Below are 24,234 nucleotides of genomic sequence, written 5' to 3'. Positions count from 1 at the left end.
ATTCAAAATAGATCAACAACCTAACTACAATACCTAATACCAGGGACTCTCCGGTGATGCAGCGGGTTGAGCACAGCACTGTGAAGCTGTCCGCAGCCTCTGCAGCGCAGGTTTGATTCCTGGCCAGCCAGGGAGAAATCCACCTGGTGCAGCAGACCTCTCCTGTTGCGCCCACTGCTCCCCCTCAGCAGTTTATTTCTGTCTGTCTGCCTGTTCTGCTCTCCACTCTGCTTCTGGTGAATCCTCTCACCCTCCCACGCCTCTGGCCTGTACCCCAGTTCTTGAATAAATAAATAAATCTTAAAAAAAAAACCTAATACCATAAAACTCTTACAAAAAACTAGTTGTAAATATTATGACTTTCCATTTGGTAATGAAGTCTTAGATATGGCACTAAAGTCACAAGCAAAAGTAGAAGAATGCAGACAAATTGGACTGTATAAAAATTAAAAACTTTTGTTCATGAAAAGACATTATCAAGGTAATGTAATCCCTACAGAATGGGGAGAAAAATGTGCAATTTATGTATCTGATAAGGATCCAGTATTCAGAATATATAAAGAACTTTTTTAAGTCAACAATAAAAAGAAAACTCAATTCAAAAATGGGCAAGGGACCTAAAAAAAGATTTCTCCAAATAAGATACACAAGAGGCCAATAAACACATGAAAATATGTTCAACATCATCAGTCATTAGAGAAATGCAATCAAAACCACAATGATGTAACATTGCACATGAAATAGAATACCTATACTCAAAAAACAAACAAAAAACTAAAACCAGAAAATAGCGGGTATTAGTGAGGATATGGAAAAACTGGAACACTGGTACATTGCTATTGGGAATGCAAACTGGCCCAGTCACTGTGAAAAACAGGTTGGTGGTTTCTCACAGAGTTAAACATAGAACTTTACCATAAAATCCCCCATTCCACACCTAGGTATATATCCAAAGCTAGAAACAGGTAATCAAGTACACATACAAAAGTTTAACAGCTTTTAGTGACTAGAAAAGATTATGAGGACACCATCACTTGGAAAAATAGTTTCAGTTAAGCCAGAGTGAGAAACACTATGAAAAGAGTCAGAGGTAACTTCAACAGAACTGGAACTCCACAGGTAAAAGTGAAAGGATCAGCAGAAAAGACAACAAAGCAGTGGAAGCAAAGTGGAGGAGGGTGGATTGTGGCTCAATTGGTCTTAGGACAGGAACAAGAGCAGGCAGCTAGGGCCTAAATAGGTGTCATTCTGTTATTAGAATGCATAGAATTTTTCTATTCTAAGTTAGAATGAAAAACTTCAGTTGTTCAAGTACAATAACCAGACTTAAATTTCTCACTGCCAATTCCAGCAAAGTAGGAATGTTGCTCTCTTGTTAGAAAATATGACATTTGTTTACAATTTTATTTTTAAACAATTCAAATTCCAAGCTGGAAAGCCAAAGTTATTCCTGTGAAACTCTCAACACCCATCAAGAGAAATTCATTTTTCCCTAAACAATCTTAAATTTAACTCAGGCTTTTGTTCTACATGACCTGTTATGTCTAACTCAAGTTAAGATAATTGAACAGTTCAAAATCTTTTCCAAATGAATTTAAAAATTAACTATCAGTTTCTCAAGAACATAATTAAGGTTGATTAATGTCAAGCAAGCAAATCATCTCCTTTCATAAAAGACCCACCTTTATAGGATTTAATGAAATACATTATAGGGAGTTATTCATAGGTCTGTCTTTCCTATTACCCTTCTCACCTCACAAGCAAGGTTGGGGTATTAGCATAGCCGTATACTACTCATATAATCAAATATTAGATGCATGAATAGTTGACTGTTGATAAAAATCAAGTACATCAAAGATGGATTTTAAGGGAAATTATATTTTAAAGAACATCAGGAATCAGTTAAGGCAGCATAATAAAAGTAATGTCATGGAAACTAAACTAATGTAGAATTTATTGGCAATCAATTCTTTAACCACCTTCTCTAGGCATCAATTTTCTCAACTAAAAACGAGAACTAAACCAGATGATGTTAATGTCCTGCCTTGGCTTGAAATGGTATTATTCTATGATATCATCCCCAGTTTACAAATGTCAGCCAAAACCCTATTATTCTATATCAGCCACGGTTTCCAAATGTTAGTCAAAACAAGTAAAAATTTTATTTAGCAAAGATAATCTTCTAGGTTCTTAGGGGAATAGGAACATGAGTTATTAATCAGAGAAAAAAGTCAAAATCACTATATATGAAACTACTGAACATACTTTAATTGATGCTACAAGAAAATAAATACGGAGCTCTAATTTCAATTTTTTTCATTTATGGAAACTAAAAAACTGAACTTGATACAATAAAATAACAATTTGCTCATCAACATCTAATCATCTAATAAAGCTAGTCCCAGAAAATTGATATAAATTAATCCTAGAAAACCATACCTAGAAAAATTAATTTGGACTTAATATTCAACTGCATTATAAGAAATTATAAATATTATACTGTAGGAAAAGGGGGCATTGTTTCTTCATAAATAAAACAGAAAAAGCACATATATCTTCAATCCCCATAGCTGTTCAGACAATAATCTTGTGGATTACATTAAGATATAATTATCTGCCCATTCAGCATTTTCCTCCTCTATTTCCCCTGCATCCTTAAGTGTCTCGATAGAACTGGGATGAGAGCGGTATAAGTGTCCTGCTCCCTTCACCTGCTTCCTTCTCACTTCCTGCCTAAACTGACCCCCACAAAGCAGAGAGACCCACTCCTCTGGTCCCTGGGGATGGCTACAGAGTCTGTTTCCAGACAACACAGAGCAAAATGAACTTTCACTGTACTTCTGTGATCCCAGTGCTTAGCTTTGCCTCTCTGTATCTGTGATGCTATCACCATCTGTGATGAGAAATTGTGTGGAATCAAGGGTCACTACTGTCAACTTTCTCCATTTGCAAGCACTGTAGTGGATGGATAAGAAAATATAAAGAGCAACACTAAAATACAGGGTTAGGGAACAGATTTCACATCTAATTAATATATTAAATTTCTTGATAATTCATGAAAGAATCCCCTCAAAAGAATGATTTGCACCACATATACAGAGAAGTTATAGGTGCTTCCCAAATTCTATCCAAGAATAATAAGTTACAGAAATATAACCCACAGTTTCCAAATAAATCATGAAGCATGCCCTGCCACAGAGCCATAATGTTCCATAATGTTCCATTTATTTATCTGGTAAATAAATGTCATCGGCTACTGCTTTATTCAAAGAAGAAAATTATCTGACCCGCTCATACGTGCATTGCAGGTACAGTCCTATAATAGAAATGAAGTTTATTCGGTTTGACATCATCGCCTTTCAGCCTCTTTCATAGCAACTCCTAAATGGGAGCATACTCGCTATCTCAGTCAGTGGTGGAGGCCATCGGTAACTTAAAACTGGCTGTTATGTCTAAGGGCTCAAAGAACAATGGAAAACTCACAAACATCACTTCTCCCTGTCAGGGACAGCATGCATTGCAAAGTGCTAACTTGGAGTCTAGTTCTAAAGCTACCTCAATTCTTTCCTTAGGCTAATAATACAGCTCTCTGCTAGAAATCAGTTCCATAAGGGCAGGGATTTTTACTTGCTTTATTCCCTAAAATATGTCCCTAAAACCCTAAAATAAGACCTAGCATACATTCAATAAATAAATATTCAATAACTGAATGCTACTACTAAAAACAACCCATTGTATAATATCAAAATTACTTCTATTTTCTAACATTCTATGGTTTTGGTTTTATCCAACAACATGTCAATCCCCTGTCACTAGCTAAAATAAACTGTTTTGAGGATTATGTAGCATTTTCATATGTATTATATAGCATCTGTGGACAGCAATTCTGTTATACACTAAAAGCATCCCCACTTACATTTGAGGAAACCAACACTCAAAGATGGATTAGTTGGGGGAAGCAAATATTGTTTAAAAATGAACAAGGATGCAAAAAATAAATAATTTAAAAAAAGATTGATTACTTGCCTACTTTTACAACAGGAGTAGGAGACAGAACTAAAATTCAAATATGCAGACTTCAAATCCAATATTGTTTCATCCCACGGTATCAACTATATACCCCTGGTATCATAATAGCTTTACTCCATTATGGATTTGTGGACAGGATTAAATGAGATTTTAATATGTTGGTAAGTAGTGCTGGATTAAAATACTTTGCATTCATTATGCCAGTGGAATCACCAACCACCTGAGGTAGATATGTCCAGTTTCACCATTTTGCTCATGTGTATTCTCTCATCTGGCTCCACACAACTTTTTCTTTAAATTGTCTAAATTCTCTCCTTTACCAAATAATTAAGGAGTTAACACTAGAGAAGATATAAACAATCAAAAAGACAATCCTTGGTCATTTCTGCCTTGTGGACAAAATAGAGTAACAGGGACCACATGAGCCCTCTCACCTGAAATAACCAAAATACAGGCAAATATGAAACACTTGTTTAAGACACTGAACATGAGGCAACAAAGGACAATGATCTCCACTGTGTTAGCTCCACAACTGCAGTGTAGAAAAGGGAACTGAGGAGATAAGCAGAAAGACAAAGTTAGCTAGGGTGCACAGGACAAAGTACTGGAGAGGAAAGAGGGACAGAGAATGCCAAGATCTGCTGAATCCTCCAGGATCAGAGCATGCGTACGGGAACCACACAAGAATAAAGGGATGACAGAAGAGAACAACACTTACTTAGGACTGGAATACCACCTAGTTTCCACCAGCAAGACTGGAAAACCTCAAGATTCACAAAGGTTACTGGGGAAAGTACACAAAATGGTCTTGACTGAACAAAGGACCATAATTAGGCTTGCACTTAGCACTACCAACTCTTACATGTGAGACCTAAAAGGATCAGACTGTTTTCAAGTAATTTATCTGAGCACCAGAACCAAGCTGAGGAATATTTATAAGAATACAAAAATACCCAACACCCAGCAGATCAAAATTCATGATGTCGGCTCCTCAATCAACAGCTTAGCATACTAAAAAAAAAAAAGAGAGAGAGAGAGAGAGAGAGAGAAAGATAAATCAATTAAAACCAACCCCAAACTAGCACAGATGGTAAAATTAACAGACAAGGACACTGAAACAACTATTAGAACTATAATTCACATGGGCAAAAGTTAAGTAAATCACAAAAGACAAAAAACCCAAATCAAATTTCTTGATATAAAAACTGCAATGTATGAAATTAAAAATATACCAGGTTTCATTTCAGAACTAAAGAAATTAAAGTATCAAAGAAATCCTAATACAGAATAAGGAATTCTGTGTCCCAACTTTCCATTACTGGAAAAGGCTTTTGCCAGAATCTCTCCTGCACACTTCACATCCTTCAACTCTCAGTCTGCTGAGAGACTGCCCAGACATGAGGTGGCGTTAGTGCTGGCAGTCGAGGAGAGACAGAATGAGATGGGTACAGTGATACAGATTTACTTATACAGGGTGTGGAGCTATGGCAGCCAAGATGGGGGACAGCTTCCTGGAGAAGGCGGTACAAAGGACAGAGACTTGAGAAAATTAGGCAACTTAAAAGAAAATAAACTATTAAAAGCTAATTTATCTTAACTCCACTCATAGCGTAAATTCAGTCCAATTTCCCTTTTGGATGATAACCTACCAGGCAATGGAAAATGAAAAAGAAAATTAGGACCCCAGTAAAGCACAGGATAGTGAAACCAGACAAAAATAAATAAAAGTGTAATTCATTCATTATTCATTCACTGACCTTTTAGTGAAAATCTACTATGTGCAGCGTTGTTTAAGATGCTGGGTAGAACAATATAAAAGATCTTACTTAAACAGAATTAGCTTTCTTATAGGGGAGACAGAACAACAAAAAAATGTACCATGTGTTTAAAATAAGACAAGATGAGAGCACTGAATGGAATTGAGATCAACCCCAAGAAGGCAAGGTTCTCTGGGGAAGTGGCATTTTTAACTTGAGACCTAGAAGCCTTCAGTCATGTAAAGATCTGAATAAAAGTCTGTGAGGCAGAGTGTGAGAAGCTTGGCATCAGGTGCCATGAAGGAGGGCGGGGATAAGAGAGAATACAGGTGGCAGGCAATAGTCTTCATATAAACATTAATTTATAAACCAGGAAAATCTGAAACAGCCCAAATTCTTGGTATTTATGAATTACAGTTAATTTCTGAAATGTGATAATGGTTATTAAAAAAGTATGCCTCTGGGTTTGCTACAAAATAATCCAAATGGGAGATGGAAGAGTAGACCAAGGGAGTAAACTGGAGGGTGGGACTGTACAGACAACACATAATTGGCTATGAGCCGATAACTGCTGTAGGGCACATGGAGACTCATTATACTATTCTGTCTTCTTTTAATGGCTTAAAATTTTCATAATAAATACAATTCAAAAAGCAAACATTTAAAATATAGGATGGGGTATTTTTAATAAAAATGCCTCTTCCAAAATGGGGATTTTTAAGGGTAATAGGACTAATCTGTATGATATTATGGTGGACACATTACACTACATATTTGTTAAAACCCACATAACTAGAACAGAGTGAACCTTAATGTCTTCATTTTTTTTTTTTAAAATACATGAAGGAGGTTAGGCAGCCCCAGGGTAAAAGACAGAGTGAGAAATGTCCCATTCCAGAATTAGCTTCTGTAGGACTCAGATGCATCAGGTAACCTTACATCAGGGGTTCCTGCAAGGCTTTCAAAATCTAAGAACCTATGCACAGTAGCAAAACTTAAAATGTATGGGGATCCCTGCCTTTCTCTAGGGAAAGGCCCTAAGGCTTTCACAAAAAAGGTTGAGAGCCAGTGACATTTCTCCTTGTCAGCAATAACCGAAAACCGAATTACTATTGTTTTTAAATGTAACCATAGTATCTCCCTGCCATCATCTGGCCTCCCTGTAAGGACATTACTATACAGCCATTACCACAAGCAAATAAATAATAAATATCACCAGAGAATTTTACAATTCTGAAAGCGATGACAGATACCAAAAATAAAATAAAATAAAAATAAAGATGGCAGTTATGTCTGTGTTTCCTTTAAAATATTATCTTTTTACAATACCATATATAACCTAAAGTGCACCATTATTTTTGGTACCACTAAGAAAGAAAAAAAAATAGTTAACTTGATGTCTCACCATTGATTGTAAGACAGTTTCAATTTTTAAACGTGAATAAATTGTACCTCTTACAATCAATGAAACATGGCATTTGAAAGGTTTATTAGCTGACCCCATTTCTAATCTCCTAAACAAGCTCAGGGTAGGTGTAGGAAACGATTTTGTTTAAGCCCCTTAGACAATTCTGGCTCAATACTAAGCAAACGTCTAACCTTTAGAGGAAGTACAGTAGAGAAAGCACATACTTTGGGGTCACAGAGCCCCACACATCCTTGCGATCTCCAGCAAATTCTGTAATTTCCAAGAGGTTCAACTTTATCTAAAAAAAGGTCAATGCCGGGCCTCCCTGGTGGTGCAAGGGTTAAACACAGCACTGTGAAGCTATCCACAGCCTCTGCATCACGAGTTCAATCCCCAGCCAGCCAGGGAGCTACCCACATGGCTCAGCAGACCTCTCCTGCCTAGCCTGCTGCTCCCTTCAGCAGTGTGTTTCAGTCAATCTTCCTGTTCTGTTCCCCACTCTGTCTCTGGTAAATCCTCTCATTCCCTGCAGCTCTGGCCTGTACCCCAGTTCTTGTATACATAAATAAATCTTTTTAAAAAAAAAGGTCAAGCCACCTACTTCTTCTGCATGATAAAATAAAAGAACACATGAAATACTTGGCAGATAGCAAGAGGAATGCTAACATACACATTTATATAAACATTTACTATGAACAAGACAGAACATACTTATCTTACAAACAAAAATGGAATCTATAAAATTACTTTTCAGAAATATTCTACCACTCAGCACTGTTACAGTTAAAAATTCACTTGATAAGTGTTAATTTTGTAATTCAACAATTCACATGCATGTCTTGGCACGTAACATTTTTAAGAGGTTCTAAGCTGTTTAATAACCTTTTGATTAGAAAATATTGTACTTGATTTACATTAATAGGGATAACACACAGAAAAACATACTGTTAAGTGTGATGTAATTTAAGTGGCTAATGGTCTGTTTCACATCCAAGTTTTGGTTTTGTTAGTGTGCATAGTTGGCAATTTTTTTCAGAACCCTGGAATAACTACATCAAAACCCCATCAGCAATGCTGCATAACGTCTCAATCCAGGCTACTCAAAAAAAAAAAAAAAAAAAAAAGTCCATGTTTCATTTATTTCTAAAGTGACCCTTAAAATCAAAACAGTATTTTAGGTAACACCTTCAGAACTAACTTGTCTACTCAGGATGTGTGACTCATGAGGGACAGGTTTAGCCATAATTGGATAGAGTTCTCCCACATGTGTAGCATAAAGAAGAAAAAAACTCAAAACCCACAATTGCACAATGTCTTAGCCTGGCTCTCCCAATGAAGAACACATGGATTCAAATGAATGCTGCGTCAATGCTACCAAGTCCACCCAAAACGCCCAGGGTTAAGAGTTTGCTGCAGGACGCTAACCCCTCTCTACCAGCACCCCAACTGACCCATCAGGGCAGTGGCAGGTTATACCAGACATCAGCAGAGAGAATACCTTCACCACGAACCCCCTGCTGAGCAGTTAGCCCGAGATTTAAGAGGAAAGAGAGGTGCTGGGAGGAGAGGAACACATGGCTCATCTCATTTTTCTTTCTCTAAACCACTTCCCAAAAGGAAAGAGTCCTTTGGTACAGCTGCCCAAATCTGAAATCCTGGATTCCTCTGTGGCTCCTCCCTTTTCTTTAACACTATAGTCTCCTCCACTAAGTCTACTCCCTGAAAATTGCTCATAAATCCATGCCCGCCCCTTCAACTGCCCTTCCCAATCCCTCTTACCACACAAGACTGGCTCTGTCCCATTTCCCAGATGCAGCTTTTCAGCCTCCAAGCCACCCTTTTCACTTGGGTAAAAAATGATCTTTGCTGAGACTAATTAATACAAAGTAAAAATCAAAATCAACAAGCAACTATAAACCAGAGACACACTATTGGGGGGGTAGGGAGAGGAAGGTTTAGGGTCAAAATAAGGGGGGGGTGCAATTGTATGGGGAATATAACCAAAATGAAAATGCATACATTGTGCAAAGATGAAAAATGATGTCAGAATTAGATAAAATAAAATATTTTTTAAAATGATCTTTTCTGTAACTCAGTACTGAGTATACATTCTCCTAAAGTCTTCAACGTCTTATTACTTATAGGTCAAAATTAAAATTCCTAATCAAATCTCAATCTACCTTCCAATTTTATTATATTCTGCCACTCCCTGGCCTTGCCATTTTTCCTCATCTCAATCACATTAGATTCTCCTACTCCCTGATTTCACAAACATCCATTTCCATACTTCTATGCTCTTCGCTCACAGTATTTTCTCAGCCTAGCACAAAGTCCTCCTCGTATCTGTCAACTCATCCTTCAAAATGAGGTTCAAATGTCTTATTTTAAGGAACACCTTGCCGAATCTCTCAACAATCCCTGCCATTCCCCCCACCTTCTTATAGAACTGACTTAGTTCTTAAAGTCAAAAGTAATCACTCCCGCTATAACTTACTTATATCAGCAATTTAAGTTGAATTTCAGTGTTATAGTCATAAAGTTTCCTCTCCCCTATGAAATTCTAAGCTCCTCAAGAAATGGAATTTAATAATTTTCAATCACTATTTTCTACAACATATGGTTGGTTGTTGGGCTTCTAAACTTTTACTAGACTGATTTGGGGAGCTATAATCTCCACTAGCATTGATCTGATCTTAAATAAGATGTGAACACTTAATTCTTCAGAAAGTATTTAAGAGAAGCAAATTATCCAAAGTGAATTTCTAACTAGTGGAAGGCAGAGTCTTGTTTCAGATACTTCCCAGATCCCTCCAGATTCCCTATTACCAACACTGCTGTCATGACCAATTCATACCAAATCTACCCATGAGCACTTCATTCCCAAGCCTCTGGCACTGCCTCAGTCATCTAACACTTTCACAAGCTCTAGCACTCCACAAATTTGATAATTACTATCAGAATTATCAATTAGATAGAGAATATGGAAGATGCCGGTAATAAGATCACAAACAAGCATATGTGTCAGTGGACTTGCAGGTTTCACTCTTGGGTATTTTGGGTAATCACATCTCCTCCAGAGCTGACAAAGTGACACCATGGATTCTGGACTCAAGCAGGACCAAGTCAAGACCTGGCCTCTACACATTGCCCAGAGGATCCAGAATCAGGGTTCCTCACTGGTAAAAAGGGGAGATATACACCTACATTGCAGACTGTTAAGGAGAAATAAATTAAAGCAAAAAGGTAGGCTTTGGGGACACAGGGAAGCCACACAGAGATTAAAAGCACCTGAGACTTTTGATGTCTCTGGACAGAAGAACTTCCATCAAAATTACATGCCCTACTACCAAAGAACTGCGCTAGTTACATACCTACCGAAAGTCTGTTTCCTCATCTACAAAATGGAATAAAAGTAGGTACCTAACATAGAGATTATGTTTGAGTCTGATAGAGGCAAAAGACTGCTACACGTCTTTTTAACCTGTTATTACAAATATACTTTCACATGTCACCAGTTCTTCGGTATTCAAAGCACCCTAACTGCCATTTATATATTGTGGAATGACCACTAGCCTTTCTCCCAGCATCCTCCCAAACTCCTCTAAAATGACAGTGATGAAATCACAAAGATATTTAACTATCTATACAAAGACAAACTGAAAAGGAAAGAAGACAACAACGTATCATTTTTATAAGATGGAAAGCAGTTGGAGGAGTGGCAAGGCTCCTCAGGACCCCAGAGGGGCTCAGCTCCGGCAGCATCAAGAGCCACCAAACACCAGCCTAAGGTAAGTTAGCCTGAAAAAGCATCTCACGGGGGTATTCAAAGAATCTGAACCTCCAACTCAAACAGAAGATCCAAAGCTTCTTCTGAAGAAAATGAACTTCTGAAGCAGAACTGTAAAGAGAAGTCAAAAAGTCTACAGCCTGAATGGCAGCAACCTCCTTCCCTTCCCAACCAGATCACCCAAACCTAGGCAGCAGCTGGTATGTCACTAAGCACACTAGAAGCAGGAGATTAGAGGTGTCTTCTTTGCAGACACTAACTAATCCTGAAGATGTAAGGGTTCTGCATGTAAGGCAGTTTCCAATGAAGAGTCCACCAGCACTCCAAGGGAAGTCAGCAGAACACCAGCACACAACACATGGTTTCTCTTCCCCAATCAACCTTACAGCATCTCACTCTTAATTACAGACAGTCAAGGACCACTATATATTTGGGGGTTTTTAAAATTAATTAATTAATTAATTTATACAAGAACCGGGGTACAGACCAGATGCGTGAGAGGGTGAGAGGATTCACCAGAGACAGAGAGGGGAACAGAACAGGCAGACTGACGAAATACACTGCTGAGGGGAGCAGCAGGAGAGATAGGCGAGGTTTGCTGCACCATGTGGGACCCTCGCTGGCCAGCCGGGATCGAACTGGCGCTGCAGAGGCTACAGATAGCTTCAAAACGCTGCGCTCAACCACCTGCACCACCAGGGGAGGCCCCCACCATATATTTGTGGTCTAAACAAACATGCAAAGAACACTGAAATGAACAGGCAAACTGAAGGAACAAAATATCAAAAATATATTAAGCTTACAGAAAAAATTAAGAACACACCTCAAAAACAAGTGAAGATAACACAATCGTAGAATAAGATGCAATGGAGTAGAGGGAAAAAAAGAGCTTCTACAATTTAAAAATATCATTGATAAAATCTTAAAAAGTTTGGAAGGCAAAATCGAGAAATTCTCCCCCTCTCTGCCTCCGAATACGAAGATATAAATAGAAGCAACCAAAATTAAGAAAATGTGATGATCAATTCCAAAAGATTCAATAACCAAATCAACAGACATCTCTGAAAGAGAAAACAAAAAAAATAAAGGGCAGGAAATTATCAGAAGCAACACTTCTGAAAATTGACGGCTGAGTCCCTAGATTGAAAGGGTCAACTATGGTAAGACAGGCAACAAGTGGAAGGAAAAACCCATATTAAAGATCATAAAATTTCAGAATCCCAGAAAAAAAAGGCTGTGAACTTCAGGAAAAAGAAAAGAGAAAAGAAAGGCAAGGAAAGGAAGGGGAAAAAGAATCAGGATATTTTTGAATGTTTATCAAAAACCCTTAAATTCAGAAGAGTGCAAAAATGCCATCAAAGTTATAGTGGAAAAATAGTTTCAACCTAATACTTTAAATTCAGCCAGATAATCTATAAAGCATAAGGATAGGACAGATACCTTCAGAAATGCAAGGCCTAAAATAATTTACCTCCCATGCATTCCTCCTTCTTAGGAAGCTACTAAGAATAGACTTTAGCAAAATGAAGCAAACCCAAACAAAGGAAGGCTGTAGATTCAGAGACTGTTAGACAGTCTCTAACACAGGTGAAAAGAGAACAGAAGCCCCAGGAAAAACAGTTCTATTTATCCAAATGAGAGCAAGAGGATGCAATGCTATGGCGCAGGGAGTGTCTCAGAGAAATTCAAGTGGAAAGGATAGATGATTTGATGTGTTACCTGGGAAAAACTGCCAAAAGGCATTTAACATATTTCCTGGAATATCTGAGGGAGCAAAGCAATAACTACATTAAAAAAAAAAAAAAACCTAATCTAAAAGTTTAAAAGGCAATTATTTGCTCCAGGAAAGACAAAAACAGAAAGGAAAAGAAACAAAATTATAAGTACCTATTTAACTCATTAGTGATCAGTAAACATGTACACAATAGTCTAAATATTGACTGCTGTTTTTACCAAGAATTGTAAAAACAGGGGTGTGGAGGGCAGAAAAGAGGAGAAGAGCTCAGTTGTGATACTAGAAAGTAAAATGCTTAATCTGTGTTGATTTAGAAACATTAAAGTTGAAACAGGGGACAAAAATAAACAGAACTATTGTAGTCTGAAATAGTAACTTCCGCTGGAAAGTAAGGCCTGGTACATAGAAAGGCCAAATGCAGGACACTGCTGTTTTTTAATTTAAGCCATTTAGCACTAATGGACTTTTTAAAAACCATGTGCAAATATTAATGGGATTAAAACAACAGCTTATTTTCATATCAAGGGTAATTTATAAAGGTATTAATATTGATTTCATTTAACCATGGTAAGTTTCCCAAGTCAGCTCTCAGAAAGCATGTAATCCATAATAGTTCAAAAATATGGTAGAAAAGTATTATTTAAAATAGTCCCAAACACTGTAAGAGTTTCTGGGGAAAACTGCAGACTGAGAACTCAAGCATATCTATATACAGCTCAACCCCACTGCTTGTTCTTTCCCACACAGGAGCAGTCAAGGAATCCTTTCATGGTAGAACACAGGAGGGAGATGAGAAGGGATAGAACCAGAGGACCTGGAACTGAAGGATGGAGAGTAGAGAGACCCACTGGATATGGTCAACTGGATATGCAGTAGAAAAACTACTGCTCAAGTTTCCTCTTGCTTTAAAGATAAATGAGGCTGATCAGCAAGCCCATACAACTTCCTCTCCTGCCAACAGTGCATTCCCAGGCAGAAAGTGGGTGTTCATCATACAGGTAATAAACACATTATTTCAAGTATTCACTATCACTGATTTCTTTTCCACTATACAATAATCAAACTTCAATGTGAAAAAGAGCTTCATTTCATTCAATAAAAAAACCTTACCTTCAGCCTACATCAGCACTGTTTGATTTAAAAAGAAAAAGATAATTGTGCCACCTTGAGCAAATTATTCAAAGCCTCATCTTTCCTATCAAAGGAAATGATGATACCTGCCTCATTGGGTTACAAGAATATTCAAGGAAACAATGTGTATGAGAGATGTTGGGGCAGGTAAATGACAGGTACTCAATGTCAGCCTGACTGTCCTCGCCTACCTTGCCCCCACAACCCCCTGACTGGTTTCTTATATGTAAACAAAGTTGTGTTACATACTCTTAACCAAAAAACTTTTGTAAAATCATGTATAATATATTAATCGTTTTTGAAAAATCAATGCTGTAATTCAACTTAGTCATTTTTCCTAAGCTTTATAAAGTCTTATATTCCAATTTCTAACCCAATTAACCCAGTTTAAACTCAATTAATTCAGCTAGACCGAAAAAAAGGATTAGGAATGGCAGAACATTACAAAAAGACAGCATTCATATCTGTAACAGTGTTTAACAGTCTGCTGAAAAGCAATTCCATTTCAACACTGAGTGTAGCGCCACAGATTTCAACAACAAAGTCTTACACTTTGAAAATAACAAAATAAAACTGACAGATAATGGATGATGAAGAGAGTAATTGTGTTCCCCCTCAGAAACTCAATGCACCACAAACCTGATAGGAAATAAAGGGATTGCTACAACACAAAAAAGAAAGCGAATGTCTAGATTCTCTGCAACGACCAAAGTCGTCTTATTTGGGGCCGTTTCTATCAAGCCTTCTTCAGTGGGGGTCACTTCCAGAATCTACAAAGTCCGACCACAAGAACACAGTTTTTCAAATTAATTCCCCAAACAACAAAGCTAACTAAACAGAGAACCACCAACTGCCCCAAAGTCAAGGTCTCCTTTTCCTCCCAGCTATTCAAGGCAGGAGATGGCCCAGAAATACAGGATCGGTCCAAACGACGACACACCCAAGACGAGAACCAAAAAGATAAGTGAAGAAGCCAAAAGGTCTGCTCCCCGAGACCCATTCACTATTTAAAATTATATTATCGCTAGCAAAATTCGGAGACGGCCACGCATCAACTTTCTCTCATGACCATTTTAGTGCTGCCTCCACTGGGGCATCTACACCCTAGCCAAGGGTTTGTTTGCAAATTTAGTCTAAAAAACGTGAATTTCGAGGTCTCCAAATCCAGGCCCTCGAGAGACACGCACAGGAAGCGCCCGGAGAAACTTGGTGCGGCGAGGAAGAAAAGTTGCAGGGGCGCCTGACTGCAGGTAACAGAGCAGAGCCCCGGCGGCTGCAAGGCTGGCAGGGCGGGAGGGGGTCTCGCGGCCCGCGACGGAACCCCTCCGCGGGGCACCGCGAGCGAGGGGGAAGGCCGTGCGGGGACACACCTCCCAGCCAGCACGGCAGCAGGGGCCGGGCCCGCGGCGACCCCGCGCCCGCGACGGGACGGGGAGCGCCGGGGACCGGGAGGGGACCCGCCGGCGGACCAGGGCGCGCGGACTGGGCCGCCGAAGGCCGGAAGCAGCCGGCGCCCGGCCCGACCTGCCCGGCCCGGCGCGGGCGGCCCCACTTACCGATGAGCCGGCGCACCTCGTCCTCGCTCAGGTAGAGGCTCACGCTGGGCCCCGCGGCCGCGGGCTGCAGCGCCGGGGGCCGCAGGGCGGGCGAGGCGGCGGCGCCGGGCAGCGGCAGCAGCGGCAGCAGCGCGAGGAGGAACAGCAGCGGCGGCGGCGGGGCTCTCAGGCCGCGGGTCCCCGGGAGGCGGCCCCGGCCCGGCGGCCCCGACCGCGCCGTCCCGCGCATGGCCACCGCCGCCGCCGCCGAGGAGGAGCGCTGGCCGCCCGCCGCGCGGCCGCCGCCCACCCCCGGCCCCGAGCCCATCACAGCCCCGAGCCGGGGGCGGCCGCCCAGCTCATGGCGCCGCTGGCCCGTGGCAGCCCGCAGCCGCTTCAGACCGCCGGAGCGCGCCGCCGCCGCCGCCTCCTCGGCGGCATAGTCCACTACGGGGGGCTGGTCGCGGGCGCGCGCCCGCGCGCGTCGCCGCCGTCCCGAGAGCGCGCACGCACGCGCTGCCCGCCGGGTGCGGGCTGGGGCTGGGCTGCGGGCGCTGGGGTTTTGCAGCCCCTGCGCTGGCCAGGGGTTCCCTAGGCGCTTTCGGAAGCAGCCAGTCTCCCTCCACTCCGCGTTGACACCGGCCTGGGGTTTGCTGTCTATTGTCTGCAGGGCCCCTCTGCGCCCAGACGAAGGATCCAGGCAGGCAGGCCCTGGCCGCGCCCGCTGCGCAGTGAACTCTGCAGATCGGGGAAATGTCTGGATGCTGCTGCGGCTCTGGTTGCTTTTTTTGTTTAGTGAGAAATTGGAGAAAAATAGAAATCACCTCTTAGCCCACCCTCAGAGGTCAACATTAAGTTAGCATTTGCGTCTGTTCTCTAAGATACATAGAGTAAATGTATTTGTTCTCCAATATGGTCTTGTTTAGCAAACTTTGGTAACTTTGTTCTCAGTCGTTATTCATCTATTTTTAATAACGGTTTCTTAGTTCCTGTAATCAGCCCGCGGCAGGGGTTAACAACCCCTGAGGTCCCTGCCAGACTTTGACAGGTATTCCCCCCTCCAGCCCAGTCAACTTGATATTGTGTTCAGAAGTGTGCCTGATCTCAGTGTGTGCTCGGACAGTGTGTGCTGTGTTAATGCTTGAGCACACAGAGAGAAGTGTGTATACATCGCATCATTTACTCCAGGGTGTCCCTGTCCCCGATGAGGTTAAAAATCACGGACACCAAGTCTTTCTTAAAGACAGGCTCTAGAGGTGCGCGCACCACTTGGGCTCTGAAGCATTTACAGGAGCTAACAATCCACCGTCGCGGGCAAACTGTGTGCTGGTGCCCCATGGCTCCTCTAGGCTCCGGATCACCACGCCCTTGTGAACGAGTCCTGGCCCTGACCCCAGGCTCCTGCCGGGCCAGAGACCCGGGAGCAGCTGCTCCCCAACCAGGCCTAACTTCAGTGCGCAGTTGCTCCACCCGCGGTGAGGCCCTGGGAGCTGGCTATTTTTATCCTCTGGGGAGTGTAGGGGAAGGGAGCTTGAGGAAGCAGGAAATCCTGGGACTTGATTTTTCTCCTTCTCTAGGGCACAGGATGAATTTCATTTAGATATAACCAGCCCCCGCCACCCCTCTACCCCCAAAGAATAATCTGCCCTATAGGAGAAGGCTGGGCAGAGGGTCAGGGCTCTGTCCTGAAGGACTTGGGGCTGAGAAAATGCTGTGTTAACAGGGCTCTCAATTGTGATGGGAGGCAGTTTTTACCGGATGACATGTTGCCTGCATTTTAAAAAATGCCTGGTTCCCAGTCTTAAAGTCCTCAAATGAGAAAACTTCTGTTTCTAGGGGCTCTCCTCTTGTCAGTGACTTCTTGTGGCAGCCTCTGATATGAATGGAGCCCAGAGCTGTCTGTCAGGCCTGGCAAGGTTCTAATACTCATCAATGGTGTGACTTCAGGAAAATTACTTAAGCTGTCCAAGTCTCTGTGTCCTCATTCATAAAATAGGGGTGATAATGCTAGTCTTAGAGGACTTTAACAGGATTTAATTGGAGCTGATGTGAGTAAAATACTGAGGCAGTCACTAGACTGGGTGTCATACTCCTTGTTATGTTATTGTAATTAATTCCTTTCCTCTAAGGTCCATTCCTGTGAATGTTTCATCATCACTTACCTTCAAACAGTTCATACAAGAGATTCTCAAGGACTTCACTCAATAGCATGATGCCTGCTCTAGCGCAAGAGCTCAAAACAGTTGTGCCAGGCACCATGCTTAGCCCTGGGACCTAGGTGCTTCCTTGAGCATGTCTGATAAACAAATATTTATTGCATGTTTCCATCAGTGCTATGAAGCAAAAATGTATTGTTGTCAAACTGTGGTTTCCAGTCTAGCAGTATGATTATCACCTGGGTACACATAGAAAAGCAATCCCCGCCTCACTGGTGCCTAGGGGTTAAGTCTCAGCGCTATCACTACTTGGCCTGAGTTCCATCCCTTGCCAGGGAGCTAATCCACATATGACGCAGCAGACCTCTCCTGTCTCACTGGCTGTTCCCCTTAGCAGTTTATTTCAGTAAATCTGCCTGTTCTGCTACCCACTCTGTCTCTGGTAAATCCTCTCACCCCCTGCCCCCCACACCTCTGGCCTACGTCTTAGTTCTACTATGCAAAAATAAATAAAATTTTAAAAAAGAAAAAGAAAAGTAAATTCCTAAGGCCCCACCCCCAGACTAACAGAAGTAGCAACTTCAGGGGGTAGCAAAACATAAAGAAGTACTATGTACAATTTGTTATTTATTCTAGGGAATTCCTGTCTCCCAAAGAGGTGATGTTGGCCACTCTTTCAAGAAAATCTCAGCTCAACTCTCTTTCCTTTGGACTATTGCAGTTACCTCCTCACTGACTGGTGTCTGTTCTCTAACCAGTCCAGAGCCATCCTCTTAACTATCCGCCTGATCCTTCATTCCCTGGTTCTTGGACTGCCAGAGACTTGCCAATTGATCTAGAATAAAAGGCAAAGTCCTTTCAAAATTGAAGGCAGTTCTCACTCTCCACCTTCCTTCCTATAGACCTTATCTCCTACTCTCCCCATACTCATTTAGCTCCAGCCAGAGTGGCTTCCTTGCTATGCTTCCAAAGCATCACACGCAATCCTACCTTAGGGCCTCTGCACTGCTGTTACATGTATCTAGAATGCTTTTGCTTCTGACATCCATGTGGTTTACCAGTCACCTCCTTCAAATCTAATTAACTTCTGTATTAGATTAAAATTGTGAGCTCCCAACACATCAACTCCCCAGAGAAGAAACTGGTTCCCATCCTCGATCTCCTGTCTCTGCAAGGTACTTGTCTCACTCAAAGGTTTTCTCACAATCCCCCAACTATCCCTAGAGAGGGAGTTCCCTCTCCCTCCCCTAACAAGGTGTGGGTGTCAACTTTTGAAATTTCCTAGTGCAAAATTTCTGGGAAGCTGTCTTCTCAGCCTCCTGAGGTTTCTTTACCTGAGGAAAATAAGGTCCCAGTCACCCCAAACCCCATGCATCCCTCCCACAGCCACCCCCATCCTCCATCCTTCTTGGTTTTCCTTGTCACAGTCATTGACCTTATTCTGCAACTCTAGACAACAAATTTCAGAAGACCCAGAAAATACCATCATGAAGATTTGTTTCACTACTGAAAAAGACCAGTGCAGCGAGGGGGTGTGGAGTGTCAAGGCATCTGGCATTGGGAATGCTGTTCTGTGGACTATAGATCAGTTTACTTTGGAAGCTTCCTCCACAATTGACATATTAGTCCTTTATATTGTGAAAGAGTGAAGAGGCAAGGAAGCACATGGAGTGAAATGTGAGCATTCCCCTGACATAAACCATCATCTCCCCCCACCTCCCAGCTTGGTGTATGATCTTATAGCCCCGTGTCTAGACATTTACCTAAATACAAGTGGATTGGAGATTCTCTCTCTCTCTCTCTCTCTCTCTCTCTCTCTCTCTATATATATATATATATATATATATATATATATATATATGGATATGGATTCAGTTTCACAAAAATAGAAACAAACATACAAAGAGTAACGGTGATGCAACTTGCTTTTTTCACTCATCAAAACAAGTTGAGGTTTTTTTTTGGATGTTTGCATACAGAACAAACAGAGGCGTCTCTATGGTGTTCCTTTCATTGGGATGGACCATGATAGATTTCACAGTTCTGGTGCCTGACCACACATGCTTGCATATACATCTCTGTGCACATCTGTAGATATTTAGGATAGAGTCTCAGAAGTGGTGTTGCTGACTCAAAGGAGTTGCCTTTACATGTGGTAGATTCTACTGACTTGCTCTTCAAGACACTCCACAAACACTTCCACCAGTGGTATAAATGAAAGAGACAGGTAACAACATATCAGTGTTTTTATTTTGCTTTTGACTGTGTGGGTAAAGAAAAATAACTCATTGTTGTTGACTCTGCACTTCCCTTATTACCACTGAGGTTGAACATCCTCTTAGATGTATTTGTCCACCATTTTCTACTTTGTGAATTTTCTGTCCACATCTTTTACCTGTTTTTCTACTGGGTAGTTTGTTTTCTTAATCACTCACAGGTATTTTTATTGTGGTTATTTAACTTTGGTTATGATTTTCCTTGCTTAAAGTTTGGATTTTTATTTTAGATGGATCTATTTAATCTTTTTTTAAGTAACTTCTGCATTTTTGTGCCTTCTTAAGAGGAACTCCACAATTAATATTTTTTGTATTTTAAATGTTTTTGTACTTAAAAAGTTTAACTCCTTAATCCTTTTGGAATTTATGTTTATATATGGCATATGACACAATTTTATTTTTTCCATATGGGGAGCCATTTGTCCCAAATGCCATTTATTGTATTTATTGTATATTTCACTCTTTGCCATTGTGATCAACGGTATTATTCTGGATTCTCTAGGGAAACAGAGTCAATAGGAGATATATATATATACACATATATATTTATGAAAGAAAGAGAGAGAAGGGAAATTTATTGTAGGAATTGACTCAGATGATTTTATTTATTTTTTTAAAGACCTATTTTATTTTTACGCATACAAGAGCTGAGGCACAGGCCAGAGGTGCGGCGGGTGGGGGCGGAGTGAGAGGATTCACCAGGGACAGAGCGGGGAACCGAACAGGCAGACCAACTGAAATACACTGCTGAGGGGAGCAGTAGGTGAGTCAGAAGAGGTCTGCTGCGCCTGTGGGTTGCTCCCTGGCCGGGGATGGAACTCATATTGCAGTGGCTGGGGTTAGCTTCATAGGTTGAATCTTAACCCCTTGAGCCACCAGGGAGGCCTGACTCAAATGATTTGAGAGGCCATGGAGTCCTAAGATCTGTCATCTACAATTCCAGAGAACAGGAAAACCAGCCATGTACTTTAGTCTGAATTCACGGACCCTGAAGAGGAGGGGGCTAAGGTATGAGTCCCAGTCTAAGAGGAGTATAGGGAGAGATGGATGTCTCAGCTCAAGCAGAAAGAGGGAATCTGAGCTTCCTCCACCTTTTTGTTTTGTTCAAACCCTAGCAGATTAGATGATGCCCACCCACACTGGTGAAGGGAGGTGGATCTTCTCTACTCTATGAATTCAAATGCTAATCTCGTCCAGAGACACGCTCACAGACACGTCCAGAAATAATATTTGGGCAGCTATGCAGGCATCCCTTAAGTCAATCAAGTTGACATTTAAATTAATCATCACAAGCCTATCCCTTCTCTCCTTGGCTCTCATCTGCACCAACTTCAACCATACCTAATCTCAAAATTAAAAGAATAATAAGGTAGTAAGTCTTACCAGCATGACGTGACCATCCTGCATACAATCAAAAACCTACTAATCCCTTCACCAGAAGAGGAAGTAAAATCCTCAAGTGATGTGTACTCTTCTCCTGATATCCTTTAACTTAAAGTTTATGATGTAAAATTAACAATACTTAAAGCAACACCTCTTAAGTTACATAAGGGAATAAAAGTGGAAAGAACAGAAAGATATTTGCTATATATACTGTAATTATAAAAAAATAAGTTCTTATTCATAACAAAGTATTTGGGACAAATGGCTCCCATATGGAAAAAACAAATGTAATTCATAACAAAATTCATGACAATTAGAGTTCCTGGGTCTGTAACTGGTCACATGATTATAGGTGGTGTTTATAACTACCTTCTTCTTCTACCCATTCTGTACCCATTCTGTATTCCCTTTGCCTTTAGCAAGCACCTCAGCTTAATGTGGTTCCTTTATAGTGGGGAGAGCCAGGGGCACAAACCTTCACTGCTAGAGGATCCTGCCTAGACTGGGTTGTCATTTTTCAACACTGGCCTTAACTACAGGGCTGATAAACAAAGAGACATCCTAAGGAATCACCTGTGTCAGAACACTCTTCCTTGCCTGTCTTCTAAAAAGCTTTTGAAAAAGTAAGGTAAAGCTCTGACTGCCACTCCGAAACATTATCTTTTCTCTCTGACTGTTATAGGATCTTTTTATGGTGTTTTGCAGTTTCACTGGAATATATTTAAGTGTGGATATCTTTCCATTTACTTTGCTTGAAATTTATTGAGACTCCTGAATCAGGTGTAAGGAAGTCTAAGAAATAATCAGCTCCATTTCCTTTATTATTCATAGATATTCAATTTTTTCTAAAACATTTGCAAATAATTTGGAGACATCATATCCCTTTACCCCTAAATACTTCACTGTATATTTCCTAAGAATAAGGACATTCTTCTTGAGTTCATGACTATCTTTTAGGGTACTGGTTTTCCTCAGATATTTCCTGACTTTTGATTGCCTTCTCCTGCTTGGGTTTATGAACCCATGTTGGTCTTTGAGGTGCAGATTCTGGAACCTCTGATGAGTGTGGAGAGCCTTTGCTTGTGTGTGTTTTGCCATGAGGTCTCCTTATCTGTCCTGGAACTTCCTTGCTGCTTGGGCATCCCTCTGCCTCTCTGGCCCCAGTGCTTAACCACTGGGAACAAAACCGCTGCTAACAATGGTCCACACAAGAGGATCTGCAAGATGATTCCACCAGTTGGGTTACTTGGCAAAGCCCCTGTGCTTCCTTGGAGCAATCTTCTCCTGCTTGCAAAATGAGGTGGATAGACTTGATGTTTATATTCCATCCTGTGATTGAATCCAATTTTTATTTGAGCACATGGGAAGAGGCCAGGACTCCAACCCCATGACCTCCCTTCCCTCACCCCTCCCCCAGCTCTGTGATCCAAGGCCAGTTATAGGCCCTTCATTATAAACAGAGTTAGTAACTCTGACTTTGCTGCAGAACTTAGGAAAGAACATGAAATTGTGCACCCAATCCATTGCCTGGTCCATAGGAAACACAGCTATGAATTACTGCCATGTGATGATACCACACAGAGGAAACCCCCCTTTGCTTTCCATCAGATTCACACATACACACAGTCCCATGAAAAAATCCCCTTATTTATTCACAATCTGCAAGATCAAATTTCATCCAACCTAGAACTCCCAGTGCCATCTGGGGTGTCCCCATCCGCTCTCAGTTCTTTGTTCCGTACACAACACAACCCCTTTCCTCCATTTGTGGGATCATGTGGGGCAGTGGTTATGCAATAAGCTTATTAAAGTTGTAGAGGAAAGGACCATGGGGTGGAGGGTGTGTAGGAGGGGTTCTAGATCAGCAAAGAATAGTGCAAATCTTGAGAGGACATATTAGATGCCTCTAATCTCTGTACAATAGCCCCACGCCCACAGGACCTAATTCTCTCCAGGCAGGAACAGAGGTGTGAGATGGTATCCTCTTCCTCCTCCCCCCACCCCTAGGCTTTCCTCAATTCTCTAGCCATTCTAGATGCTTTTTAAATCCCCAATTCTGGCCAGAGGAGTATAACTATCTCTTTGTTTTATATTCTCAACTGTTCACCTTCTGCATCCATCCAGGTGATGTGTCAAACAAAGAGCCTTGTGCTAAGGAGGAATACATGCCTTCGGGGAAGGTACGGCTGCAGTTTGCTGTGACTTTAAATGTTAGCTAGCCTATCTCTCTGCTACAATTAGAATCTTTACTGAATTATGTCAGGAGAGACATGACAGTCAAACTAGTATGTTGGCTGGATCATTTTGGGGAAGATTGAGAGGATGAACTAGAGGGGGAGGGGTAAGCCCAGAGTCTGGGAAATCAAGCAGCATGATTTTCCCCACAGGGGAAATGAGAGAGAATTTGGAATGAGCAGGGCAGAGCCGTGAGGATGGGAACAAGGTCTGATATGAGAGCTATTTATGGAATAGTGTCAGTATCTTGATGATAGATTGAATAAGGTTAGGGGGCAAGAGAGGCAGGGGCCAAGGGTGAATCTCAAATGCTGTTGCCAAAATAATGAATAGAGACTATCAGTGCTCACCTTCCTCACCTTTTTCCTCCTCATTCTACAGCTTCTGATAATCGAGATCATTTGTAGGACTTGGGCAAATGTCAGACACTCTGAGGAGTGCTTAATGTGCTCCATGAGATACAAGAAACCACTTCATTCTATAAGGAATGTACCAGCATCCAGTTTTCCATATGAGAATGCAGCAAATTTCCCAAGCTTTCACAAAGAGCAAAAACACTTTGGGTAAGTTTAGGTTCTGAAATAGTGACTTCTTTTTAGGAATGCTGAGCTTGAGGTTCCTGCTGAACATCCTGGCAGAAATGTCCCACTAGCAGATGGAGATGCAGATCTGACTTAAGGAAAGTAACTGGGTCAGAGATCCAGTCACCCACAGTGAGGTGGCAGGAGAGGCCAGGTGATTCTTATGGAAAGAGCTGTGAGAGAATGCCAGACACATCATCAGAGATAAGAGATGAAGAGAA

At 41.4% G+C, this 24,234-nt stretch overlaps 1 protein-coding gene and 1 long non-coding RNA gene across 5 annotated transcripts in view; one reads left to right on the top strand and one right to left on the bottom strand.

The window, feature by feature from the left end:
- Positions 1 to 15,841, bottom strand: part of RYK (receptor like tyrosine kinase) — a 99,102-nt gene extending 83,261 nt beyond the window's left edge. Inside the window, exon 1 of one of the 2 annotated variants that reach the window (XM_037525965.2) lies at positions 15,404 to 15,841. In XM_037525965.2, coding sequence (XP_037381862.1) covers positions 15,404 to 15,710 — 307 coding nt within the window. In that variant the 5' untranslated portion in view covers positions 15,711 to 15,841. The remainder of the gene's footprint in view (positions 1 to 15,403) is intronic. The other variant, XM_037525966.2, reaches the window with a different exon arrangement.
- LOC119257755 (uncharacterized) overlaps positions 15,368 to 24,234 on the top strand; it is an 80,067-nt gene continuing 71,200 nt past the window's right edge. For 2 of the 3 annotated variants that reach the window (XR_008553958.1, XR_008553959.1), the window contains exon 1: positions 15,368 to 15,434. This is a non-coding gene — a long non-coding RNA (uncharacterized LOC119257755). Of the gene's footprint in view, positions 15,435 to 23,321; positions 23,378 to 23,813; positions 23,996 to 24,234 lie in introns of all 3 variants that reach the window. The other variant, XR_005128111.2, reaches the window with a different exon arrangement.

The sequence above is a fragment of the Talpa occidentalis genome, unplaced genomic scaffold (assembly GCF_014898055.3).
Source record: "Talpa occidentalis isolate TD23 unplaced genomic scaffold, MPIMG_talOcc4v2.1 talOcc4.4, whole genome shotgun sequence".
NCBI classification, from domain to species: domain Eukaryota; kingdom Metazoa; phylum Chordata; class Mammalia; order Eulipotyphla; family Talpidae; genus Talpa; species Talpa occidentalis.
This window is presented reverse-complemented; position numbering and strand designations above follow the sequence as displayed.